The sequence below is a fragment of the Drosophila hydei genome, unplaced genomic scaffold, assembly GCF_003285905.1.
Source record: "Drosophila hydei strain 15085-1641.00,03,60 unplaced genomic scaffold, DhydRS2 tig00000060-arrow-pilon, whole genome shotgun sequence".
In the NCBI taxonomy this organism is placed as follows: domain Eukaryota; kingdom Metazoa; phylum Arthropoda; class Insecta; order Diptera; family Drosophilidae; genus Drosophila; species Drosophila hydei.
Window position 1 is genome coordinate 4541824 of NW_022045656.1, and position 24591 is coordinate 4566414.

Here is a 24591-nt window from a genome sequence, read left to right on the forward strand (position 1 = left end):
TGATTTAAGCCTGTGTAACTTTAAAAAAATCCGGATCAATTCATGTTATTAAACAGTTCGTTTGATGGAAGTAAACCAAACATGTGAACTAGTTCATATGAACTCAGTATTACATTTGATGACAGATTTAAATTGATTTTATTAGTTCATATAGTAAAGTCAGCGACTGGCTTTAAAATTACCTCTGGGGCTCAGAGGTGCACAGGGTATTCGCTGTGCTCTGTGAAAGCTCTACTTGTAGACCAAAATGCCCTTTCGTCTGGTGTACAAAGGTCAGAGGGTATGCCTTCACAATGCTTTGTTAAAGCTCGGAAAAGTGTCAACCAAAAGTGCGCACATTTTTAATTGTACCGGCGACAGGTGCAAGAGCAAAGGCTCTGCTGTTCACTTGACCCACAAAGGCGAACGGACGAGCCTGGTCTAGGGCCGAGTTTGTTGCAATACAAACACACAGTCACACCTCCCACACACACACAGGTTAAAAGGTGAGCCGTTTCTTGCGGCAGCCAAAAACAAACAAGCTGGCACCTCGGCAGTGCATAAAGGTAAAGCGTACCAAGGACATTACGAGTTAATGTAAACAGCTTAATTAAAAAATAAAACTCCGCTGCGCGCGTCACGTGCTTAAAACCGCATGCGTTTTGCTACATAACCTCAAAGTGCAACCAGGTGTGTGCCTGTGCGTGTGTGTGTGTGTGTGTGAGGAGGGGGGCTGCCACGCCAGTACGCCCACGTGACTGCCACTCTTTATTTGCTTAAATGCACGAAAGTGTTTTAATTTAATTTTTCGTCTTTTTGCACGCCCACCCTCGCAGCACGGCAAGGCACGGCGCAGCGCAGCGCTTCACACTTTCCACTTTGGCGCAGCTCCTAATTAAAACGAAAGTAAATTTTCATCAAGCAACGTATAAATTATTCTTAACCAAACGAGTGCTCATTAAAAATAATTCTTAAAGGCGTTCGTTTTTTTCTTACTCTTAAATATGCACTGCGTATCATAGTTTTTGGCTGAAGTGCAGCCAAAAATTGAAAATTATTTGTTTCACAATTACTCTTGAAAGTCTCGCTAAGTCCTCGGTTCCGCCATCAGCTGCTCTTCAACTGCATGAAGCTGTTGCTATTGTTGTTGGTGTTTTTTTTCTTCACTCGAGTCAAACTTTTCTTTTAAATATTTACCATACTTACCCCATGTGCTGGAAAAGTTTTATGCACACGCACATTGTTGCCAGGGAGGGAGAAGGGAGGGAAGCTGTGAGCTCCTTGAAGTGCGCCTCATACATACGCAAGTGACTCGCACTGTATAGGGTATACACATCAATGCGGCAAGTAATTATAAAGTTTGATTGTTGCAACTTTGCTTTTAGACTTTGAAATATAGACTTCAATAGTCTCTAATTGTCGACCAAGTTTAAGGGCCCCTATTGATTTTTGTCATGAATTAAGCGGGCAGAGTCCATAGCTGCCTACTGTCATAACGAATTTAGGTCAATTTGTAAATCTATTAATTTTTTTCTATATTTTTAAAAGTGATTAAAAGTGCAATTTGAAGCACTTGCACTGCTCTTATTTAATTTATTTTCATATTTTTCAACAAAAAGCTAAATCCTTTTTGCTATGTATGTAAATTGCGTATGCCACTAGGGATTTGGGTGTGCTTAATTTTCGAATGTTTTGCAGCTTAAGCTGCTGCTTTCTTCGCATATTAAAGGGGCTTAATTTAGTTTTATGAAACGCACAAGAGAAGTGCAATTAATTGCACATATCAAAGGAGCCGAATGAGCCTTTAATCATAGTGTTGAGCGCTACTTGAAGCGTCAGACAGCTTTTCGTTCAAAGCACTTTGATTATGAGTACAGCCAGCCAATGGGGCGTATGTGGCATACACACGCACACACCTGTGTCGGACAGCCTGGACAGCCTGGACATGCAGCACTTTGCAATTCAATGGCGCAATGAGAGGCAACGTATGTCTATTTAATAGCGTCTGTGCATTGTCGATGCGACAGCATCAAATGCAGACTGGACACGAGCCCAGACAGCCCAAACAGCACTACAGCTGCAGTCAGAGCGGTGACAACGCTGTCTGCGGTGTGGCGACCACACCTGCAAATTGAGCTGCGTGAAGACCGCAACGAGTGCGGGCAAGCAGCTGGCAAAATGAAGTCATAAAGTCGGATTCTCGCTCGCTCATGCAGCAATGTGGATGATGATAATAATGATGATGATGATGATGAGCATCATTTTGCTAACTATTGGACAGCAGGTCACATTCATTTTTGGGCAACACACTTGGCTCATTTATTTTCCAGCAGCTGCTAAACTTTCTGACCATAGCTCTCTGACACTTTCCTGAAACAATTTAAAAAGTCATTGTCATCAACAGGCGCATGCTGGCAAGTTCGCGCTGCCAGTGTCCTGTTAATAATGTCTTCTGTTTGTTTTCTTCTGTTGCCCATTAAAGCGGTCAGTTTGAGTCGTATCCTGAAATATTTTCGTTTCATTGTTGGAAATGAGCAACTGTCACTTGCAACTGCAGCAACCCGCATATCAAATGTTTGCATCGACTGGGTGTTGCAGGTAGAGTATACGCCACGTAAGCTACGAGCACTGTAACGTGGGATACTTCAACTATGCCAAAGGGCTGAACCCGAAGTTCCCTTTGTAATAACTGCTAGTTATTTTCTTTAATATTCATGAAGCATTGACAAACTTGGGCTCAACTCAAATTTGTCATAGGATATAGAAAGTTCGTCAGGCCGATAGATAGATCTATCCTTACAGTTATGCCAAGTTTGGGTCCTAACCACCAAACTTGCGAGCTGATGCGAGTCCTTCTTTGTGGCTGTATTGTGTTGCGGGCGTTGCGGGTAGCGTGACATTGCAATTTTGAAAACAATTTCAAGTTTTTCGACACGCCCAACTTGTCGCCGTCGCGTCCTTTCCCTATTTTTTTTTGTATTTTTTTGGGCAAGTGCTTTCAGTTTAAGAAGTTGACAGCAAATGATGTATGATACGAAAGCGTGTGGATTGCAGCTTAGCTGTCTTGGAAGAGTTGCCTTTTTGTGTGGCAGCCGCAGAAGCCACAAAATACTTTCAATACACAATTTCTAACTACGCACAATAGAATCTTAAGTTGAGTTTTGTTGGGTTTAATTTTACCCTAAAGATAATGCAGATGGTTATCGCAGGCAGCAAGTTTACGCCCTTTCAATGTGTTTTCAGTGCTCATTAAAGTTGTTACGCTGCTTAAATTCATTATTACTTGTGTGGGTGAAGGAAAATCGTCTGCTTTCCAGCTGCTGCCTGGGGTAAATTGCTCTGTGCAAAGCCACAAAATTTATTAAGCGTAAAATTAAAAGCATAAAATTGCATGCTTTAAATTCAAATGCAGCAGCAGCTGGAGGAGCAACCACAGCCACAAAGTGTCGAAAGAAAGCATATCGCACAAAGTTCAAACAATGCAGCTAGTAGGATCTGAAGACGTGGTCCAACTAGCTAGCACACCCCTCACCCTCTGGGCGGCCCACAGCTAACGCATACTAAATTCAACTTATCGACAGGCTGGCAGTGAAACGTGTTCCGATAAGCGACACGGCTTGGCGTTGACTTCGTGTGCACCAAACTATTTTTCTCTCGCCAGCTGAAATAACTGGCGCCAGTTGATATGTAAGATATGCCGAGATATATTGACTTGACTTGCCAGCAAATTGCTTTCAAGCATAGAGAAATCTTCTAGCTATTTATATAATTGTCCCAAGTTTATGACTGATAAAAGTGATAGCTGCAATGCCAAAGTGGAATCTGGATTTCTATTAACTACACAGCTAAATTATAGTTTATATAATTTAGCTGTGGCCTAGACTACAACCCAAATATATACTTATTCATATAGCTGTAGTAGCACTATTTGTATCTGCTTTAGCCGTCTGTCTATAGTAATAAATTATGTACGAATCATTGCGAAGACAAGCAGACCAAACTAGTCAGTGGTTGTTCCTGGCTGGCGCCCACTTGGCGCTGTAGCAGCCCTTAGCTACCTTATTGAGCTAACATGTCCATCAAGCTGGCACCTGCCTTACCCGCTGCTTACCTGTCTTTTCCCCCACTGCATTTAACATTAGAAATTCATGAACTGCGTCGCCGGCTCATCAACAGCAAAACAAAGTTAGCTCAAGGGGCATGCCAGGGGCTTGGTGCAGCAACACATCTTGCACTTTACAGTTTCTTGTTATTCACTTTATTTTGTTGTTTGTTGTTGTTGTTCTTTGCTGTTTGTCGACCACTGGCGCCATCTGGCGTTTGTGCATGGAACAAGGCTCATTATCGTGCACTTCCCCACTTTGGATTACTCAAAAAAAAAATTTATTTCCATATAGTTTTGCACAGTTCATTGAAATTTTGTGCGGGTTGTCTTCTGATATGGCGGATAACTGCTTTCAACGAAACCGGAGTCACACGCGCCAACGTTGAACTCTGGATGATTGTTAAGCACTTCCAAACGCAGAATTTTGTACGTTGATATGAGCCAGTGTCCGGCATGAATAGTGCACGGTAACGAATAATCTCTTCGAAAGCGTACGAAAAATTCGGCAAATATAATGGGATTGGGTACAAATACGTGAGTTGTATCCGTATACTGAGCCACAAGCTTTTGCATTCTCTCTACTTCCTGCTTGGTGGCAAAATCGTTTGTACGTCGACAGGCCAGGAAGACCATGTCAATAAAAGCAAATTTATGATCGTAGTGCTGCAAGCGCTGTATCTTAAGAGGAATGGCGCGTAGTATATGTCGCTTGTCAAAGAGCAGCAGTTTAGTGTGATTGTCGTTAAAATTGATCAGATCATGTTTGATTTGCTTATATCCCATGGGTGTCGTGCAGCGCTTTATATGGCTCTCGTGTTGCTCCACGATGAACCTGGTGATGAGCACCAAGGCATGTTTCGCATTGTTCACAAATTTGAGTTCAGCAAATCCCCAATCCCAGAATAATTTCAGCGCCCACATATTACATTTTGTCCTTAGCATCTTCCAAGGACCGTATATATAGATCAACAAGGGCAGAGAAATCTCTCGATCTCCTTTAGCTTCGTTCCGACGTTCGAAATTGAAATGCAGCGACCACTTGCCTTTGCCTGAATGTGTTGCGCCAGAGTTACCTGAGACCTTACATCGTCGCTGGATCAAGTTCGGCCGAAACATTGAATGGGATATCGCAGGAAATAATCCATGCCGCTGAAGAAAGCCGTGGGCACAATTGATTCTGGCATATCCAAATCTCATTGGCGGCCTGAGCGACATATTTCCATGCTCTTTTAAGATTCGTTATTTTTGAATTTTCGTTACTCGTATGTCCTAAATAAAGAAAGTATGACTGAAAATCGTATCTCGAATCAATTGACGTATTTCAACAGGCCTGGTCGGATTCTTTTTGGAAGTCAATCACATAAATGGCATAATCAGGTTAACAAATTGTCGGCTTGCTGGAATTGCCCTTTGTTTGAGCTACACGCATGCATCCATACGGCTTAACAACAATGAGCTCTAATTGTGGCAACGTGTAGATAATCGATTCACCTTCTCTGTGGCCCGCCTGATTGATGCTGCCTCGTGAAGTCTCGAAGGACTTTCGTGAGCATTGATTCGTATGCAGCAATGGCAATGTACAATTATCGAACGTAATAGCAAATGGAAAACATTTCCAACGCCCATCTGCCCACCGCCAACCGCACACCAATCACCGCCCACCGTCCACCGCCCACTTTTAAGATGCGTCTATATTCATAGTTGCATTCCATGTAACAGAACCCCTTTCCGCCTGCTTTCCGTCTAATTCTGTTTACTTGAAGTATGTGTATGTGTGTGTGTGTGGGTGTGTGTGTGTTTGTGTGGGTGTGTGCTCTCTTGAGCTCTAACTAACTGAATACAAACAATGGCAAACGAGTAGCAGACAGACACGCCCACTTGCCACCGCCCGAAGACATGTTTACAAACTTATTTCATTTGGGTTAATTGCTTCGCAATTGCCCTCAAATTTGCATACGACCTACGTAATTCTGTCTAATGTCGATTTCAATTATTGCACAACTTTCAATGGAATATGCTAAGAAGATATACTATTAAATAAGCACAAGGATGCACATGCCGGCTACATGCTTCAAATGTTGGATGCTGTAGTTCCCAGCTAAGTTAATAAAGCGGAACAATGGACAAACTATAGAAGTCGAATTGCTTTGGGGAAGCATAAAACATTTGTCAATACATTCGTAGCACATCCTCAGGTTTAGCAAGCACTTAAATTTTCATTAAATTTTCAATAAACTTCCCTTTATATCGCAGCTAAAAAAGAACTGGCATTGTCTGGCCATAAATGTTTACTGTCATGTTTGAATCTAATACAATTTATCACATAAATTGCAAACAGTAAAACTATGCCCAAAATGTACTTAGAGAAGCACAGACATACATAAATGCATAAACCAAAAGAAGGATATACAATGCAGCTCCTGCTCCAAAAATGAAAATATTTTGCTGAAATCACAGTGCCATACAAATCCCCATATAATCTCCCCCTAGAGCGAAACAGCCATCATAGAGCAGCTAAAGTATCGCAATAAAATATGTTAAGTAAATACGGAAAAGCAGATGGGACAACGAGCAGAAGAGATATAGACAGCCAGACAAGGAGAGAGCGAGCGAGCAAGAGAGAGCGGGAGGAAGGGAGTGAGAGAGAGGGAAAACACAGACTAAACAATAAGCCAAAAAGTACGCTTGATTAAGTTTAACTTCCGGTTTGTTATAAATTGAGCATTTATGTGGGATTTGTTTGCGAAAACAGTTTCTACTTTGTTGGGCAAAACAAATGTTTACCAGTCGAGCCCATCGAGCTGCCAGAAACTAAAGGCATATTGTTGGCCACCTAATACGCTCTGTGAGCGCACACGCTCATATGTCTATTTCCGGCGGAAGTGGTGAATAAAACATGAAACGAAATAAAATCAAAAGGCAACAACAGTTACTGCCAGCTGCCAGCTGCCGGCTGCCAGCTGTCGACTGCCGGGCTGTCGGGCTGCCAGGCTGCTAAGTAGACGAGTAGCTGGAAAGCGGCGCAAACCATATTCAGTGGCCAAAAGTGAACTTCCGTTTGACTTTGCTGTCCGTTCTATAAGTCTTTCATTGTCTAAAATAAACCCGAGCGTTCAATCGAAATGGACAAAAAATTAAATTGCAAAATATATCTCGTCTGCATAGTTGTTATCACTTTTTTGCAGCCTCCCAGTGCCCAGTGCCCAGTGCCCAGAGCCGCTCTGACAGCTGCCAAGCGGGCAGGGCATTTAATATCCGCAAATGAAGATACTCAATTTCCCTATGACAAAACTAGGAAATAGGCAACAGACAACAGGCGCACCTGCCCCTGCCGCAAGATACAATAGCCAGATACAGTTACCATTTAATGGCCATGCACTCAAGCTCTTAGCCAAGAACTCGGCTAGCAAGCTTCAAGCAAAGATATTATCGTAAACATATGTATGTATAAGAAATATGCAACAAATTTCCATCATCAACACAATTCATGTATACAAATACGTTCAATAAAATGTAAATAGTTTTAGTTTAGAGCTCAGTTTATTTGTACATTCAGGCTGCATTTTAACAAGTTTATTTATGAAATTTAAAAAAAAAACAGGTAAACGAAGAGAGTTAGTTAGGCTGCTTCCCAATCATATATATTTTATATCAAATCAAAACCGACTTTACTTAGCATTGTTAGCACATCCGCCTTGAAATCCATATAATCTTTACTTGCAGGTCAGAAGCCGCTGGGCAATGTTAACCAACGAGGAAGTAAAGCACTTGGATTTGCTAAAAGCCGAGAGCTATTTATGCATCTGAATAAACTTTGGGGCTTTGTTGCTGAATTACATTTAATTTGGAAAGTGCATAGAAGTTTATGGCTTTGCTAATCGCTATTTATATTAACAATCTGGCCAACCGCAAATTATTCCGAATAGCTTTCCTCTGCGAGAATTGGGCAAGTAATCCGCACCAAGGATGAAGCTCTCAGCAGGACAATATGCAAATGCCGTTTAGCAAATATTTATTATTTTGTGTGTGCTCAGGCTATGAAAATGCGGACTATTGTTGCTGCTGCTAGTGATTTGCTGATGTTACCGAAGTCTTTAACGTTGCCGGGAATAACAGCAGTTGTAGGAGCAACACTGTCCATTGCAGTTCGGTAATCCTGGATAGTTCATGTAGTTGTTGCAACCACGCATGTTGCGCATTCGCCAATAGGAGGAACAGCAATATCCGTAAGCATTCGTGCATTGCGGTCGGAAACAGTTGGGGTTGTTGGGTTGTTGGGTTGGGGTTGTTGGGTTGTTGGGGTAGGGATATTCGTCTTCCTCGCTTTCTTCGGTTTCGGCATCTTCTATTGGGAATTCATCAGCTTCGGGCTTGTGTTCCACTATTTCCGTATCGGACGTGGAGTCAATATTTATCATTTTAATGAGATTTCCTTCTGCATCGGATTTTTCTTCATCAGTTTCTTTATAGACGTGAGTTTTTATCTTTGTTTGCCCCGAATTATACACCGATTCTTTGCTTTCCTCTGTTGGCTTTAAGTCGAGCTTATTTTGAACGAAGTCTTCCGATTCGCTAAGGAGATCTTTCGTGCCTACTGCACTTTGACGCATCGCAGCTTCCTGTTCATAGGTCGAAGATTTAGTTACGATGCCAGTAAAGGAAACAACTGATTCAACTGCGTTAAATAACTTTTGTGGACCATTTGCTTCATCGACTGTTAAATCTTCATTGGAAGTAGCATAAGATTGGTCTCTTGTAGATGAGTTTTCTGCTTTGCTATCAATTGCTGGCTCGTTCTTGGAAGAAACTTGGGATTGGCGGCCTAGCGCAGATTTTTTTGAAGGTCTCTCCTCACTTAATTTCGAGTCCCTATTTTGCGTGGTTCTTAAATCTGATCTACGTGGAACAGTCGCCACGCCTTCAGTAAGTTTTTCGTCTTCTATTGTACTCAATTCCGAGTTGTGTTTATTACTTCTTATGAGATTTTTTGATACGCGTAAAGTTTGCAATTGTTGATCACTTTTATTTGGAGTCATTTGCTTAAGTCCCTCTACCATTTCATGTTCACTTGACTCTTGACTTTTACGGTTACTTGGACGCTGTACGGTGCTCTCAGCTCTGTTTTGGCGTTTGTTATGAAAACTTTCCACTTTTCCTCCTCCACTTCTTTGCTCCTTTACCGCAATCTTTAAAGTATGTGGTGCTTCTTGACCTCCTGCAGGTGGAGGTCTTAAGATGTATCCCAATTTGGTGCTCCCACGTGGAATATTTGAAGATCGAGAAGCTCGACGTGAATTGCGTGGTTGTGTCGATGAAACAAATTCAAGTTGGCGTCTTCTGGTTTCTTTTCCCCGGCCCTTAGACTGAGTCACAGATTCTGTTTTCTTGTAGGTTCTGCCACCAACGCTGTTTTCTACATAATCTATATTTTTCGTCGAAACTTGCGTATTGTCTGCATTAATAGTGCGTTTGTTAACATACTGATGTGTTTTGATATCTTCAACGTTATTCAAATGATTATATTTGATATCAGACACTACTTTCTTGTATACCGTTTCCGTCGAACCAGAGGGCTTTATGACTTCATATTCAATATATTCCTTCTCTTGGACTTGACGTACAACATCTGGAAACTGAGTCATCTTATCTTCGGCAATCTTATCCATGGTTTGACTACTCTTAGCTCTCATCATAGGCCATTTGCGTCGCTTATTAACCACTACGCGCTGACTCAAGCACTTTTGATCGTCGTTCTTTGAATTTATAATTGGATTGGAATCACAACACCTAACCGAATTGACTGCCTTATATACCAATGGCTTGCATACTTGGGTAAATCTCTCTGTTTTCTCGTCCATGCAGCACTTCCCATACATCTTTGCCCGAATGGGTAACGGCATTTTGATGGTAGACAATCAACAGGATCAATAAATTTTGGAACACAATTCACACTTCGAATTTTATGACCAGGACAAAAATTCCGACCATGGGAACCAAATTGAAATTTAACTCAAAGCATTTCGTTGTCAGGGCTTAACTAGCTTTGAAAATAAAGTTTCTCTTCCAGTAGTCCGTGTTTAGTACATACGGGCAAAATATTTATTTTGTATAATAAAACTTATTAGAAGAAATATACTAAAAAATTGGCCGTTCGCAAAATTATGTGTATCTACTTCATACAAGATGGGCCACTTAAATGTTCAAAAGAAGTTGGAGGAATTCCAAAAGAAGCTCGATGTACCCAAATGGTATTTGGGCTTATCAGAGTATCAGGAGCGAACCGTCTTGGAGCTATGCAACGATCTACGCGATGACTTCGAGCAAGGCACTAGCTTTCGCGTGGAGAAAAGCTTAATGCGTCTGGGCCTAAGTCCGCTCATCACCAAGAAAAAGATCCGCACTATGGTGGTATTGAGTCGAGGTAACGACTTAGCTTTTCTTTTCTTTATACTCGAGGGCTACTATATGAGTTGTCGTAAGAATGGCGAGTTCACCACCAACGAGAGGCTGCTATTGATGGCAATGAGCAAAATCGATCTGCTGCCAACCCTTCGTGAGTTAGATCGCATTTTGCCACCGCCGCAGTTGAGTGATTTGGATTTGAAGCGTCAGCATCGCAGCTACAATACGCCGAGACCGTCCAAGGCCCTGGTGGCAGATGGACGCCCAAAGAAAAAGAGTGAAAAGTCACCCAAAACTCCTTACTTCCAACGTCAGCCGAGGCCCAAGGAGATCGTTGTTAAGTACACAAGTAAGCCACCCAATTTGATTGCAACCTTCCCGTTCTGGCGTTTGGATCAGCCACCGAATTATGGTAGAAATACCGAGCCACCGTGGTTCGCCGAATACAACTTGAATCCTGTGGGTCGACTGGTTAAAACTACTGTGGGTGAAGCGGTTGACAAGTATTTCAATCAACTCAATCACATTAAATATCTCGAGCGCAAGGCCAGGTTTAGCCGCAGGGCTGCCGCCGCATTAGAAAGAGCTCTAAGTACCGATATAGATGAGCCGCAGATGTGCACTTATCACAAATTTGCACTTGACCAAACGCAGCTACTCAAAGACGAAATGACGGTGATGGCTCGAAATCGTTGTCTAGAATTGATGGATGTGACCCTGCCCTACCGCAAGATGCGAGAAAAGCGTATTGTAGCCCAGCTTGAACATGACATTGACGATTGCATGAAGCGATACGCGCTGAAGCTTGAGAGCACAACGGTGCACACGATAGCAAAGAATGACTGCGTGCTGTGCCAGGAGCAACGTGTTGATTTTCCCGTAGCTAAGCCCCATGATCAAAAAGGCCGTGCCTTAATTGGGGAGAACCTGCATTTAGCACACACTGAAGCAACTGAGATGTGTGTTGGCAAGCGGCTGACAGGCGGTGGCTTGCGCAAAGAGTCAATCGATTTTGAAGCTGAAACGGAGCCATGTCCAAAATCTGGTATCAACGTAAATTGGATACCTGAAAATGAGCCGCCATCGTGCTTTGCGCCAAAGGGCAAGAGCCAGCAGCGCATATCCTTCATGGTGGATGATAGCAAATTAAAGAGGCTGAGAAAGAATCGGAAGGAGTCCTCCGTGGAAGTACGCTTTCAGGGCAAACAGACCAAGAAGTCATTTTTCGTGGCACCCTCCGATCACAAGCCCTACCAATTCAAGTACAAGCGCATATTCCAGTCTGGGCAAGAAAAGCCGCGAGACATCAAGAAGGTGATCGCCAAGGCCTTCGTGCATGCCCTAGATTGGGGCGATGAAAGTCCTGCTCCCATATGCCATAAGCCATCCGTCACATCCGACGAAGATGCGGAAAATCTAGAGATGGAGATCAACAGCGTCCGTTTAACAGACAGCTGCGCCTCCATAGGTGACACCAGTGAACACAGCAATCGCAGCCATGAGAACTACAGGGCCGATATTGTTGACGCTGTGGTGCGCTGCGCCAAGGATATTTGGTTGAAGGGTGTCAATGTAAAACGCGCCGAAATGAAAGCTCAGGAGGAAATGGAGAAAAGTAGGACATCGGATCAAGCGGAGCTTAAATATAATATCAAGAAATTCGATCCAGATGACGCGCAGCTCATGAATCGTATGCTTCAGGATGGGCTGGATCTGCTGCAAAAAAATCAACGCTACGTCCTGGCCTCCCTTCCCGATGCTTACAAGCTGCCCGTCCTCCAAGAATGGATAAAACGACGCTATGGCAAGCAATATACCGAAGAGGAGATCCAGAAGAACATACAAGAGTCGGTGAAAATATTTGAGCTGATTACCATGCTGCAATCCAGCCCGCCACAGGCAGACTTAATGGGCATGGACAAGCTTCCGAAGAGCAAGGAGACCTTTGCCTTCCGCAATCAAGCCAAGGCCCTGGTAAGTAAATGCAATGAGTCGTCGCTCTTGCGAAGCCCCCGCTCATCCTTCTAATCCGTTTGCAGGCCGCAAAGGTGCGATTGAAGTACTACAACCAACTGAACGATTTGTACATGACCCACATGGGTGCCTGCTGGTATGCCATGGGCAATTACTTGTGCCGTGGCGGACCGCCAAGGCAAACCTTCTATGCATACATGTCGTCCAATACTCGGGATATCATGCGCAACAAGGTGTGGAACGGCGAGTATAGGAACATACGGCGCTTCCGCGATCATTACAAGGAAACCCATAACACCTAGACACTTTAATTCTCAGACATTTATTAACAATATGGTTAACAATCAATATTAAATTAGTAGTTTTTCTTTACGCGAGAGACCCGCTTGCCGGTTATACCCCTGCTGGCCATGTAGGCCAAGATGGAGCGTTTTGTGTTCGTCTTGAGGTTGCGCACGTCGAACTCGATTTCCTTGTTGGCATACCCAAAATTCATGCCCTCCATTTGGCGTATCATGTGTATGACGTTCAACAGCATGACGCCATCCAACTGCTGCACTCTTATATGCAATTCCAGGTCCTCTTCGGTGGACATTGGCAGCTCGTGCTCCTCCTTCCACTCGTTGAACACGTCCTCCTGGCGCAGCTGTGTATTGAACGTGGTATAAGCCACGCTGCTGTCCTTGGACTGAGTTGACGAGCTGCTGCATCCGTCATGATCGTCACTGTCCTGCTCCGAAGAGGAGTCCGACCAACGGCAGCTGTCATTCGAGCTATTGTGCAGCGGCACCTTAGCATACATATCCTCAAAAATTAGCTGCAGTTTCTTGGCCATGTCATAGCACAAATGACCGGGACACGTATACACGTAGGCATTGTAAAATATTAGGCGTACATCGCGTGCAAAGTCAGCGGCATTTGCATAGAAGTTCGAGTTGAGGCGATACTTGACGGTCGACAAATCCATGGGCTCCTTCACGATCTGATGATAGTCGTACAAAGCCAGCAAATCGGCATCAACGGGCTCGTAGAATATCCAGGCCAGGCCCTTGTATTTCTTGGAGAACATGTTTCTGATTATGGCCTTGCAGGCGCTGATCTCCGGTGTCGGCTTGTTCCGGTTAGCTAAGGCCAGCATGCTGCAAAAATCAGATATTATAAATCAATAATTTCTGTGACTAACTCAAAATTCGGAGTCTATCGAATTTTGTCGTTTGACGTAAAGCGCCTACGGTTCATTTGATGCGCGTGAACTTGTTCAGTTCAGCTGACTCACGTAATTAGCACGAAAGAACTAGGTTAATATTCTTCTGGTTGATCATTTTATATTTACTAAATAGGGATATATATATATGTATATATATATATGAACATATCAATGTATAACTAAACACTTGTTTTTCGATTATATAGCAGGAGGCACGGTGAATATATTGAATCTGCAAATTTTGTATACGGAGACCAGCCAACGGTTTGTGTGGTTTTGCAACTCTGCTCCAGAAATTTGTTCAGCATTCGAATAGTTTCGCCTGAATCGCATAAAAAGTTCAACGAAAACATAGGGCAATTGGCAACCGGGATCTTCTAGCTGTGGCTTTAGCTCCGGCTCCATTTCAATAAGCGCATTTTTCATTATCTCAAGATCCGAACTCGTCTCGCAGTCGGCCACATGACGCAATCCAACAAAAACAACATCGATGAGTGCATACCGCAGTCCCAGTATATCATGCAGATGCACATTGATGGGAACTGCCTGACGTATGTCCTGCTTGCGGAATCGCAACAATTGCGAAAAGGATTTGTGTGGAAAGTTAACGGATTCGGTAGCCATTTGATAGTACACGTTTGAGGTCGAAAACTTGTCAATATTTTTCATATCACGCATACGTATTATATCGGTCAGCGAGACAGCTGCCTTCTTGGACTCCTCCACAAAGTCGCGCTCCTTAAAGCTGCGATCCCACGTCCATCTGAGCTTCCACATACGCAGCTTACTCATGTAGTACTTGAACGGGCTGTACTTGAAGACAATCTGGGGTACAACCACTTTGCTATTCACCATTACCTTAAACGGCTCCGGTCTGGGGGGCAATATAAAGTGCCTCTGCTGAAGGTGGTAAGCATTCAACGTTTCACACGTCACAGCGACATTTCGCTCCACTCCAGACCAATTACGCAACAATTTCGTACACATTTCGTCCTCAAAGTTTATTTCAATCGATTTCGAAATTAAATTTTGAATTGACAATGTAAATATGAGCTAACCTACTTCGTTAAAAGGACAGAGACGTAACTAGTTCTGTTAAATACGGCTAACGTAACAACACCAAAATTTATTTGCGATTGAAATAGTAATGTTAGAGTTGTTCAACTGATCCAAATCACACCGCATACATACAAACTTTGCTTAAATTCCCGGGGTCTGGCTTCGAAGAACGAAGTCCATTTTTTTCGGGTTCATAAAACTCGTTTACAACAGCCCTCACCATTTGTTCAAGCGTGCACGTTAACTCACTCCACATTTTATTCTCCGGCTGTCCACAAATTTCGGCATAATACGTTATCATGGGCTCAGTTTTACTAGCACGCAGTGTTATCACAAATCCATTACTGAATGTAAACGTTATCATTTCGTTAGCTTTACTTGACGGTAGATCCGCTTGTTTATCGTTTTCGCCACTGTCATAGCCAGTTTTCAGATCTCGCACACTTACGATCTGAAATTCACCGTCCATGATGCTCGTTGGATATGTATTCTTCTGGCCATTGTCGAATGTGCGCAGACGATGGAAGATTTGATTAACAGTCCGCCGATTATGAAACAAGTGTTGGGACACTTTGCTTGTGTGATATCCATAATTGTTGTATATTTCGTTCAATTTATCCTGCAATTTTATGTTCCTTTCTGATCGCAGATAGGATGCCATTGAGGCCAAGTGAGCCGCGGCACTTATACCATCCCTATCGAGCACTTTTGCGGATAGCATAAAGCCAAACAATTCATCGAATGCGAAGAGCACATCTCTTCCGTTGTTTTGCTCTTCAGCCACCTTGTTGCCGATCCAGTTGAAGCCGCTGAGGGTCTCAAGAAACGTGAACCCCTCGACTTCCGCCATCGACTTCAATATTTTTGAGCTAACATTGCTGGCGATCATCACGCAATTGGATACATCTGGATCTTCCTCGCGCATCACATAAGTCTCTAACGCCCACCAGCCGAAGAGGGCACCCAGCTCGTTGAAATTAAAGACCTTATATTTTCTTCTGACTACTTCGGCCGCAGCAAAACAACCGGCATCCGGATCGTTGGCCAAGATGATGTCGGCTTTCTTGAGCGTTGCCTGTCGCTCAGCCGAGGCCACTGAAACTCGCAGCACAGGTGTGCTTGGGAATTCTGGATCGGGACTGACTTGATTTGCCAGAGGTATAACTGGTCCGAAGTCATTGGTGCTAAAGGCCAATTTAACAAATGGATAGCCGACGCCATTCATCGCCGTGTAAATGTGATCCAAGGGATATTTTTGAGGGACCTCTAGAAACGGAGTGATTAGCTGCGACTTCAGCGACTGAAAATAAGCCACTAGAATTTCTTCAAACGGATTACTCAACAAGTCATTGGAACACAAAACATGCTGATTCCATGAATCTTTCTTAGGTTTCAAATTCTTTAGAATACAGCGCTGAATACCCGTAGTGTGAGGTGTTGTGATTTGTGCTCCGTTTGTCCAATAAACCTGCAGGCCAGAGAAGGACCAAAATAAGTAACAATATCCAACTAAAGGCGACACATGGAGACATACTTTATATCCGTTAAAATTCTTGGGGTAATGGGACCCTGTGACCATTATGCCTGCCAAACAGCCGAGCTCCGAAATTGTGAATGGCACAAAGGGTGTGGGAACAAAATTCCCAAATAGATATACGCGAAATTTGTTGTTCAAAAACACAATCGACGACAATTGTGCAAAGAGTTGACTATTGTAGCGAGCATCGTATCCAATAACAATACCTTTCTCCGACCAGATGCTTTCATCGGGATATTCCTGCTTTAGGTAAGCACAGATTCCTTGAGCGGTCCTTCAAAGTACAAATTGATTCTTTCGCTAAATTCTATTGCCAAGAACTATGTGGGTAAACTTACTGTATGACAACCAGCTCGTTCATAGCATTGAAACCAGCTCGCATGGGGGCTCGTAAGCCCTCAACACCAAATTTCATGCGATTGCCCATGCAATGCTGAAGCCTGGATGTATATAAAGTGAGGACTATTAATGATTTTCTACTTTTAACTTCAAAACTTACGTTTCCCAATCTTCTTGCTTGATGGCTCCAATGATTTGAGCTTTGGTTTGTGGGTTTTTATCCCATTCCATCCAATTACTGATTCGAGCATCTAGCACTCTATCGCCAGAATTACAGTAGAGACTTGTAGTACCGCTCGGCCTTCGGCCAATCGTTTGGAACTTTGGAGTCGGTATCTGCAGAAGTTGCTTACAAATTATATCTTGCAAGTGTTTCTTGCCTACAACAGCTGAAAGTAATCTTTGTTTCTGCTGCATCTCACACTGCCTGGCGCTAACTATGGGTTTGGTCAAGAGTCGAGACCAATTGGATGAGAATTTCGAAGAAAATCTCTCGGTAAGCGCGTCAAAGAAGAAACCCATTTTCTAACATTACAAAATTAGATATTATTTCAAAAATTAAACCTTTAACAATTTTGACATGTATTGATGAGATCTTTCAGTGATGAATAAACTATAAATTTCATAATCAAGGAAAACACAAAACGAAACCAAAAGCACAGCCAATTCAACTTTAATTCACTAATATAACAGCCACATCATAACAGTATGTTATATACATTAACATAAATGTTAAGATTAACATTCATTTGGATTGTTTTAACTGCAACCCGCCTGAACTGGCGCTGACATTTCTTTACCTTCAGCCGCTAATTAGTTTATAACAAAAGACGGGATTTATTATTATTTTATATATTTTACCGTACCAAGAAGCCCTTGGTTATTCTGAAATTTTTATTTAATTTTTTTTTACCTATCTAATTATCAAATATCTGTTTTCATATTCGTATCAGGTTTGGCTCGTAGTCATGTCGAATTTTTAATTCAAGTCTGGTAATTTTGAAGAAAACTAAAAATTTTGGGGCCTATGAACATTTACAAAAACCGTTTTCATTTCAATTTTATTCTTCCTAGCACAACTTCAGCCCATTCTTTTCGAGCTCGATGAACTCGTTTAGAATGCCTTCCATCATTTTGTTAAGCGTTGATGACAGCTCATCCCAACGCTTGTTCTCCGGCTTGCCACTTACATTGGCATAGTATTTAATCTTGGGCTCAGTTCCGCTTGTACGCAATGTGAGTTCCACTCCATTTTTGAATGTAAACGTTATCATCTGAGAAGATTCACTGACTGGCAGCGTTGGTTTCTTATCTCCGGTACTACTGTCATAGCCAGTAGTGAGGTCCCGCACATTCTCCACCTCGTATTCCCCTTCCAAGATGGACGTGGGATATGTATTCTGTTGACCTTCGTCGAAGGTGCGCAGGCGCTCAAAGATCTTGTTGGTAAGACCGCTATCTGCGCACTTTATAGAGGAGGCAACACTAGCATGGAAGCCATACGTCTCATATAGGTCTCGTAATTTCTCTTGCATTGTCATGCACTTTTTGCAGCGCAAATAGCAGGCCATCGTGGCCACGTGCGCTGCAGCACGGATACCGTCCTTATCCAACACGCTTGTGGAGATCATATAGCCAATGGCTTCCTCGAATCCGAAGAGAACCTTTTTCCCAGCATTCTGTTCATCGAGTGCTTTGTTGGCTATCCACTTAAATCCTGTCAGGGTTTCGTGGTGTGTGAATCCCTCTGCTTCTGCCATTGCTTTCAAAATCTTCGAGCTAACAGTGCTGGATACCATTACACAGTTGGGTACGTCTGGATTATCCTCGGTCATTTTATAGTTCTCTAATGTCCACCAGCCCAGAAGGGCGCCCATTTCGTTGCCGGTGAATATCCTATACTTCTTACTATCATCGAGCTCGGCGACAACCAATCGATCTGCATCTGGATCGTTAGCTAAGACGACTTGCGCCTTCTTTTCGGCTGCTCGTTCTAGAGCCAATTCCAAAACCTTGCAGTCTTCTGGATTGGGCGAAGGCGCCGTGGGAAATTCCGGGTCGGGCACAATCTGCTTCACAACGGGTATAACGGGTTTTAGGTTAATCTTACTGAAAGCCAATTTAACAAATGGATAGCCAACGCCATGAATAGGAGTATAGGTAAAGCTTAATGGGCACCTGCCATTCGACTCCATGAGTGGGCACGATATCTCCTTTTTAAGAGCATCGTAATAGGGGGGCAAAACATTGTTATATGGATCTGATAACATGTCATTGCCGCACAGCAGTGTCTCATCCCACGAATCTGGATTTGGCTGCAAATTGTCCAGAATGGCTTGTTTAATGCCTTCGTCGTGTGGGGGTATAATTTGGGCCCCATTAGTCCAATAAACCTGCGAACACGAATCGCGACAACATGACATAATTAAAAGATATAACCGAATAATATGAACCTACCTTATAGCCGTTCTCCTGCTTGGGATTGTGAGACGCAGTTATCATCACACCGGCTAAACTATTCATCCTTACCACGGTGTAAGGAACGAAGGGAGTGGCAACCATACGCTTGAACTGATAAACCCGAAAGTTCTGGCTCAAGAAGACGATGGTTGTTAGTTCGGCAAATCGTTGACTATTGTAACGACCATCAAACCCAACTACGATGCCACGATCGGCCCAATCAGCTTCTTCTGGATATTGTTCTTTTAAGTAAGCGCAAAGTCCTTGACTAGTCCTATTGAGGGAGAACCATATATATATATATATAATATCGTTAGCTTTTCATACTGTCCTATCGACAAGAGCGATGCTTACTGCACGATAACTAATTCGTTCATTGAATCGAAGCCCGCCCGCATTACGGCTCTTAAGCCAGCAGTTCCGAAATCTATACGTCTGCAGAGACGGCACCGTAGCCTGTGTGTGAGGACGTTATTTAAACTGAAGCGAATGGCCCAGTAAATGTGGCGCTTACGTGTCCCAATCCTCGTTGCGGACTGCCTCCATTATCTGACACAATGTTTCTTGGTTGCGATCCCATTTAACCCACTTCTTAATTTGGCTGTCGAGCTCCTTATCTCCCGATAACGGAGTATGCTTCAGCTCGCAAATGGCTTGGCCCATTGATTGACACATTGTGTACAGGCGAAGAATTTAGAAATTAAATAGAGAAAAGAAAATTTTATTATCGTACAAAACAGTTTGACAATAAATAAAAACTAAAGCAAGACCATATTTCCGATTGTGATTGGAAGCACACTTGATTTGGATTTGAAAATAAATTCCATGTGTAGTATGTGGCCAGCATAAAAATTGAAAAATAAAATTTATAAACGAAAACATTAAATCATCAGAAAAATGTAATACATTCGACTTCTATTACATCTGCCGAGTTCAACTCACTTGATTTCCTGCACAATTAGCGAGCTCTGCGCTCATTCCTTTTGCTACAGTCGGCATTGTTCCATAAAGACAAGGACAAACTGCCCGAGGACATGCTTCTACACACATGTCCTCGACGATAACTCTACTCGACTAATTAAATATGTTTGTATTTGGCAAACATATTTTCCAAATAGTTAATTATTCAAATGGCCACGCAAAAACAACGCACAAAAAATTATATTTCCTCATAATGAACAAGCATAAAACCGCACTAATTGTGACTCATAATTAGAGACATGTTAATTGCCGAGCGAAAAAGGAAAGAAGTAGAAATGAATAAACGAGGATACAAAAAGAAAATTAAAGAGATAGTGGACTGGACGACTGTACGACAGTTGTAATCCAGATTCGCACTGTGGAAGTTGAAAAGTTTGGTCAGCAAAGTTAGCGCTGGTCAGCAAAGAACTTGGCCACAGATTGAATTAGTTAATCTAATTTAAGTATAATGTAAACAGGCCACTTTCTTATGAAGGGTCCCAAATCGAAATAAGAAAGCACACAACTGCCCAACAACCGTCAAACTTTGGTCAGCCACTAATGTCAACTTTTCAGACCAAGCCAGGGCAGGCGGGGGACAAACATATTCGGGCTAAACTAACCTAACCATACACTCGGCTATTCCGCCCGACCGCCACTCATCCACTCAGCCATTCATCCAGTTTAAAGTCATCCAGCCCAGCGGTTAGCATAAATTTTGCTTTGCAAATATTTCATTTGCATATTTTCGTTACGTTGTTTTGCTGTTTGCTTTTGTTACTTTACGTTGCGATCTTCTCGTTTTGTAAACAGCTCCCGAGGCCGAAATTTTCCAAGAAGAAAACAGACAAAAGCAATTCTCATATGCATCGATTTCAATATGTCTAAATGTTTTTATTTAATTTATACCATTTCGTGAGCTTTTGGCTTTGTTTTTTGGTAGTAACAAGGGCCACTCGCAGCTGCCTTAGGCAAGGCAGTTAAGTCCTGAATTGGTTTATCTTTGATTGCTCATCTTATTGGAAGACTTTTGACCCGTTTGTATCTATTATTTGGCTAATAATCAAAATACAAACAGTGAAAGGATAGATCGCATCACGCATCACGGCATATATAATATATGTCTTATATGACGCATGTTAAATTGTCGCTTTGAATTACATTTAGAGCATATTTTTAGTTATACTCTGAAGTAATTGCATTTGCGTATGATAATTATTTTCCTGCCTTCTGTTATGCCGCAGTCAACAAGTAACTGTTAAAGTGTGTGAAAGACGAGAATGTTAAAATATCCCCAATAGCGCTGTTAACTTGACATCCACATCTCTCTCTTTAGCTCTCCCACTCTCTCTTGCTGTTAACTCAAGAGCCACAACTCTCACACACTGTTACTGTTATTATTGCAGCTGCTGTTAAAATAGGGACTTCTCAAGACGGGGTTATTGGCAACAATTTAGCGACTTTAGTTCTCAACAAGCCTTTGGGTAAGTTGGTAGCGTGTTGGGAGCTGAATGCCAGACTACAGCATTGCTTAGATCTGTTCTCACAATAAAAGACGTGACTGTAACCCAGTCGGGCAGACTGAGCGCAGCTATTGAAGCGACCTTTGACATGCATTTAAATGCATCGTTTATTAATATAATCGACGCGATATGCAAACTACAAGTTACACATACGCCTTTGACTTGGCAATTTGACAATCTGACTTGCAGACAACTCCCATTCGTTGCATGCCTCGTTTCTCACTGGAAATTATGCATGCACTGGCAACTGGGAACCAAACCAACAATTAGAGCTACGCAGAGGCCGCCTCGATGTGGCTAAGTGGACTGGGAATCAAAGCGCGCGGAGCAAGTGCTCCGTCTTGGAGGCTGTGCTTGCCGCTCTTGCAGCAATCGCAACGAGCTGCAATATTATTTTTATATGCCTCTTCGATTTTGCTTGTGTTTTTTTATGACCGACTTTTTGCTTCGTTTTTATTTTCCTCTTTCCCTCGCTACTCTTATCTGCATCTTTTGACATGATATTCCTTTTAATAATGCCGATTCATTGACAACTCTTCTCTTGGCCAGCGCTGCCTGGGGGTCTGGCAATAAACCAGTTATCTGCTGTTTGTAAAGGCTTCAAATAACTAATGTATAGTTTATTTTTGAGAGACACTCTTTCAAATTATAATTAAATTGAAGCCCTTGATCTGCATTTGCCAGTTTAAGCACAAGTAAGAGCTGTTGACAAAGGGGAATTACGCACGTCGCCACGGGTGGTTGACAAAAGGCTAAACAATCTATATGGAGAACTCAATGTTAAATACGCTCCCTTGGCGGTTGCCACTCTCAGCACCTATGGCAAGGTAAACAAAAACGTGTGAAGCTCTGGAGCTCGCACTCCATTGCCATTACCACTGCCAATATACAATATATTGTATATGTACATATATATAGATATATATAGAGCCTGTATTTGTAAGTGAAAAAGAAGAAAAAATTCGCCAAGCAATACTAAATCACAAAAAGCGGCAATATAAAAGCCGAACAAAAAGCAGCATCCCCCAGAGTGCGTACATGTGAAATATGCGAGGCGGCACCAAAGGGGCTGGGAGGCGGCTTGGGTCTGACAGTCCCGACAGACGCACTGACAGACAGGCAGACAGACAGGCAGACAGACAGACAGACAGACAGACAGGCAGGCAGACAGACGGACAGACAGTCGCATGTCAAACATTCTTTTGACACTTTGTCATAACATCTCGCAGTGACACTTGTCAGCAGTCGGATTTCACATTCGCAATTCGCTCGCTCGCTCGCATTTGGGATTGGTCCGTCCTTCGCTCCGCACACCTCACACCGCTGCAATCTTGATTTATCGCCCGTAAGCAAGTGGATATCCACACATCCGCAATTCACATTTTACTTATGCATCTTTTTAGCAATTTTCAATTTTTCTAATGATATTTGTTGCTATTCCAGACCCAAGTGAGACGCAGGCAGCCCTTGGCTTGAATGTCAGTTGAAAGAGAAATGAATAACTTATTGAATTTATAAGTTTCTCTGCGTTAAATAGCCCTTAAATTAGTACCAATGCAGCTAGGCCTCAGTGTTCATTCAGTGGAGTCTACTGTAATCAGTACAAATATTATAACTTAACTACTCAAAGCTAAACTGAATGATTAAACTTCCACGAAAGTTGCTACAATTTTGCGGGGCCTAACACAATTAGCGCTGGCGGGCAGGCTGAGGGCGCGGTTTTCTAGTTAACTGGCACGCTGACGGCCATTTATCAGGGGCATCTAATCTAATCCTTTTACTGGTCAAATAAATTAAAATGAAAAGCCTTTTTCGGCTGCGGCCGCCACTAAATTACGCCAAAGATAATTAACCTGTAGACTGTTTACGGCAGACAGAGAGCTGGCGAGCATGTATCTATGTATACACATACATATACACATACATATGCATGTATATATTGTAGCAGTATCTGAGGCAAGGACTCTTTATTAGGCCTTCGACCCTTGGAGCGGAAGCGCAAATGGGCGCATTGAAGCTGTGTAAGCGAGACGCTTTCGAGTAGCGCTGCGAAATTACAAAATGGCGCAAATTATAGCGCAGCAGACGAAGGACTATAGCGCCGACGACGGCGGCGTTGGCCATTTCCGTTCGAAGGCATTTTTCCAAATGAAGTTTGCAAGTAATCATGAAAAAGGTAATTTAATAAAAGCAAAATCGAGAAACATAAAACTAATTTACGGATCCGAAATTGCCTGTGAAAAGCGAGCAAAAGCCGCCGACGTCGCCGTCGCCGTAGGATGCCCCAAAAAAAAAGTCAAAATCCGCTGCAACAAGGCAACGTAGCCTAAGAGTTGTTGTAGTTCAAGGTTATGCTTAGCAACTACATTTGCCAGCCACTCAAAAGTCGACAGCATTTTGAGTTTAAAGAGTCTCGAAAGAGCCAGCTTCAACCAGGCGCAATAATGTACTTCGCAGGCTGCCCGAGAGAGCAACTTAAAGGGCAGAGGCAATTCAATAAAGGCCAACAAAGCAAATGACTAAGCTGATGTCCACTCGAAAGCTATATATATATATATATATATGTGGTGGGGGCAGGGCAGAAGATCACTTGAGAATGGGTTAAGTCCACACGGAAGCACAAAACATGTCCAGCCATTTCACGCAGCAACTATAAGCTGCTCCAGAAAAATGGAACAACTTGCTGACAAGCACACACACACACACATTCACACATGGAGAGCAGCACATCGAAGAATAGCTGGCAAGCATGGCATTCTATAGAGCTCTCTCGCCCTCTCCTAACCAGCTGCTGTCCTCTTGGCCTGACCAACCGCACGTATGACAAAACAATTTGGGAAGCTTATTTATTTTTTGGGTTCTTTTTTTCCGGCTCGCTCTTTGGCTGGCATCCAACAAAAATATTTGCAACAAAATGTTACAAGGCCAAAAACTGCAGCAAATATTGCAAATGCTAAAGGACAACATGATGTTAAAGTTTAAGCAAATACATATTCAGTGAGTGCGTGTGTGTCTGTGTGTGTGCTTACTCCCTAAGTATCCTTTT

At 42.8% G+C, this 24591-nt stretch overlaps 6 protein-coding genes across 6 annotated transcripts; 1 reads left to right on the forward strand and 5 right to left on the reverse strand.

Annotated features, from left to right (window-relative positions):
- Positions 1-4375: 4375 nt before the first annotated feature.
- On the reverse strand, positions 4376-5399 carry LOC111593716. The gene has a single exon (XM_023306687.2). The coding sequence runs from the start codon at positions 5297-5299 to the stop codon at positions 4388-4390; it is 912 nt and encodes a 303-aa protein (XP_023162455.2). The 5' UTR covers positions 5300-5399; the 3' UTR covers positions 4376-4387.
- Positions 5400-10177: 4778 nt separating this feature from the next.
- Positions 10178-12808, forward strand: LOC111595054. The gene is made up of 2 exons (XM_023308591.2): positions 10178-12460; positions 12526-12808. Exons 1-2 carry the CDS (start codon positions 10268-10270, stop codon positions 12760-12762), a joined length of 2430 nt encoding a protein of 809 aa, XP_023164359.2. The 5' UTR covers positions 10178-10267; the 3' UTR covers positions 12763-12808.
- On the reverse strand, positions 12801-13704 carry LOC111595061 (bromodomain testis-specific protein). The gene has a single exon (XM_023308619.2). It carries the CDS (start codon positions 13596-13598, stop codon positions 12816-12818), a length of 783 nt encoding a protein of 260 aa, XP_023164387.1. The 5' UTR covers positions 13599-13704; the 3' UTR covers positions 12801-12815.
- Positions 13705-13865: 161 nt separating this feature from the next.
- LOC111594877 lies at positions 13866-14522 on the reverse strand. The gene has a single exon (XM_023308366.2). It carries the CDS (start codon positions 14520-14522, stop codon positions 13866-13868), a length of 657 nt encoding a protein of 218 aa, XP_023164134.1.
- Positions 14523-14822: 300 nt separating this feature from the next.
- On the reverse strand, positions 14823-17236 carry LOC111595055 (phosphoglucomutase-2-like). The gene is made up of 4 exons (XM_023308607.2): positions 16763-17236; positions 16602-16703; positions 16261-16537; positions 14823-16194 (listed from the first exon to the last, which is right to left on the reverse strand). The coding sequence occupies exons 1-4, from the start codon at positions 17122-17124 to the stop codon at positions 14842-14844; spliced, it is 2094 nt and encodes a 697-aa protein (XP_023164375.1). The 5' UTR covers positions 17125-17236; the 3' UTR covers positions 14823-14841.
- Positions 17237-17504: 268 nt separating this feature from the next.
- LOC111593093 (phosphoglucomutase-2-like) lies at positions 17505-19835 on the reverse strand. The gene is made up of 4 exons (XM_023305694.2): positions 19577-19835; positions 19417-19518; positions 19060-19336; positions 17505-18995 (listed from the first exon to the last, which is right to left on the reverse strand). Exons 1-4 carry the CDS (start codon positions 19735-19737, stop codon positions 17673-17675), a joined length of 1863 nt encoding a protein of 620 aa, XP_023161462.1. The 5' UTR covers positions 19738-19835; the 3' UTR covers positions 17505-17672.
- Positions 19836-24591: the final 4756 nt, after the last annotated feature.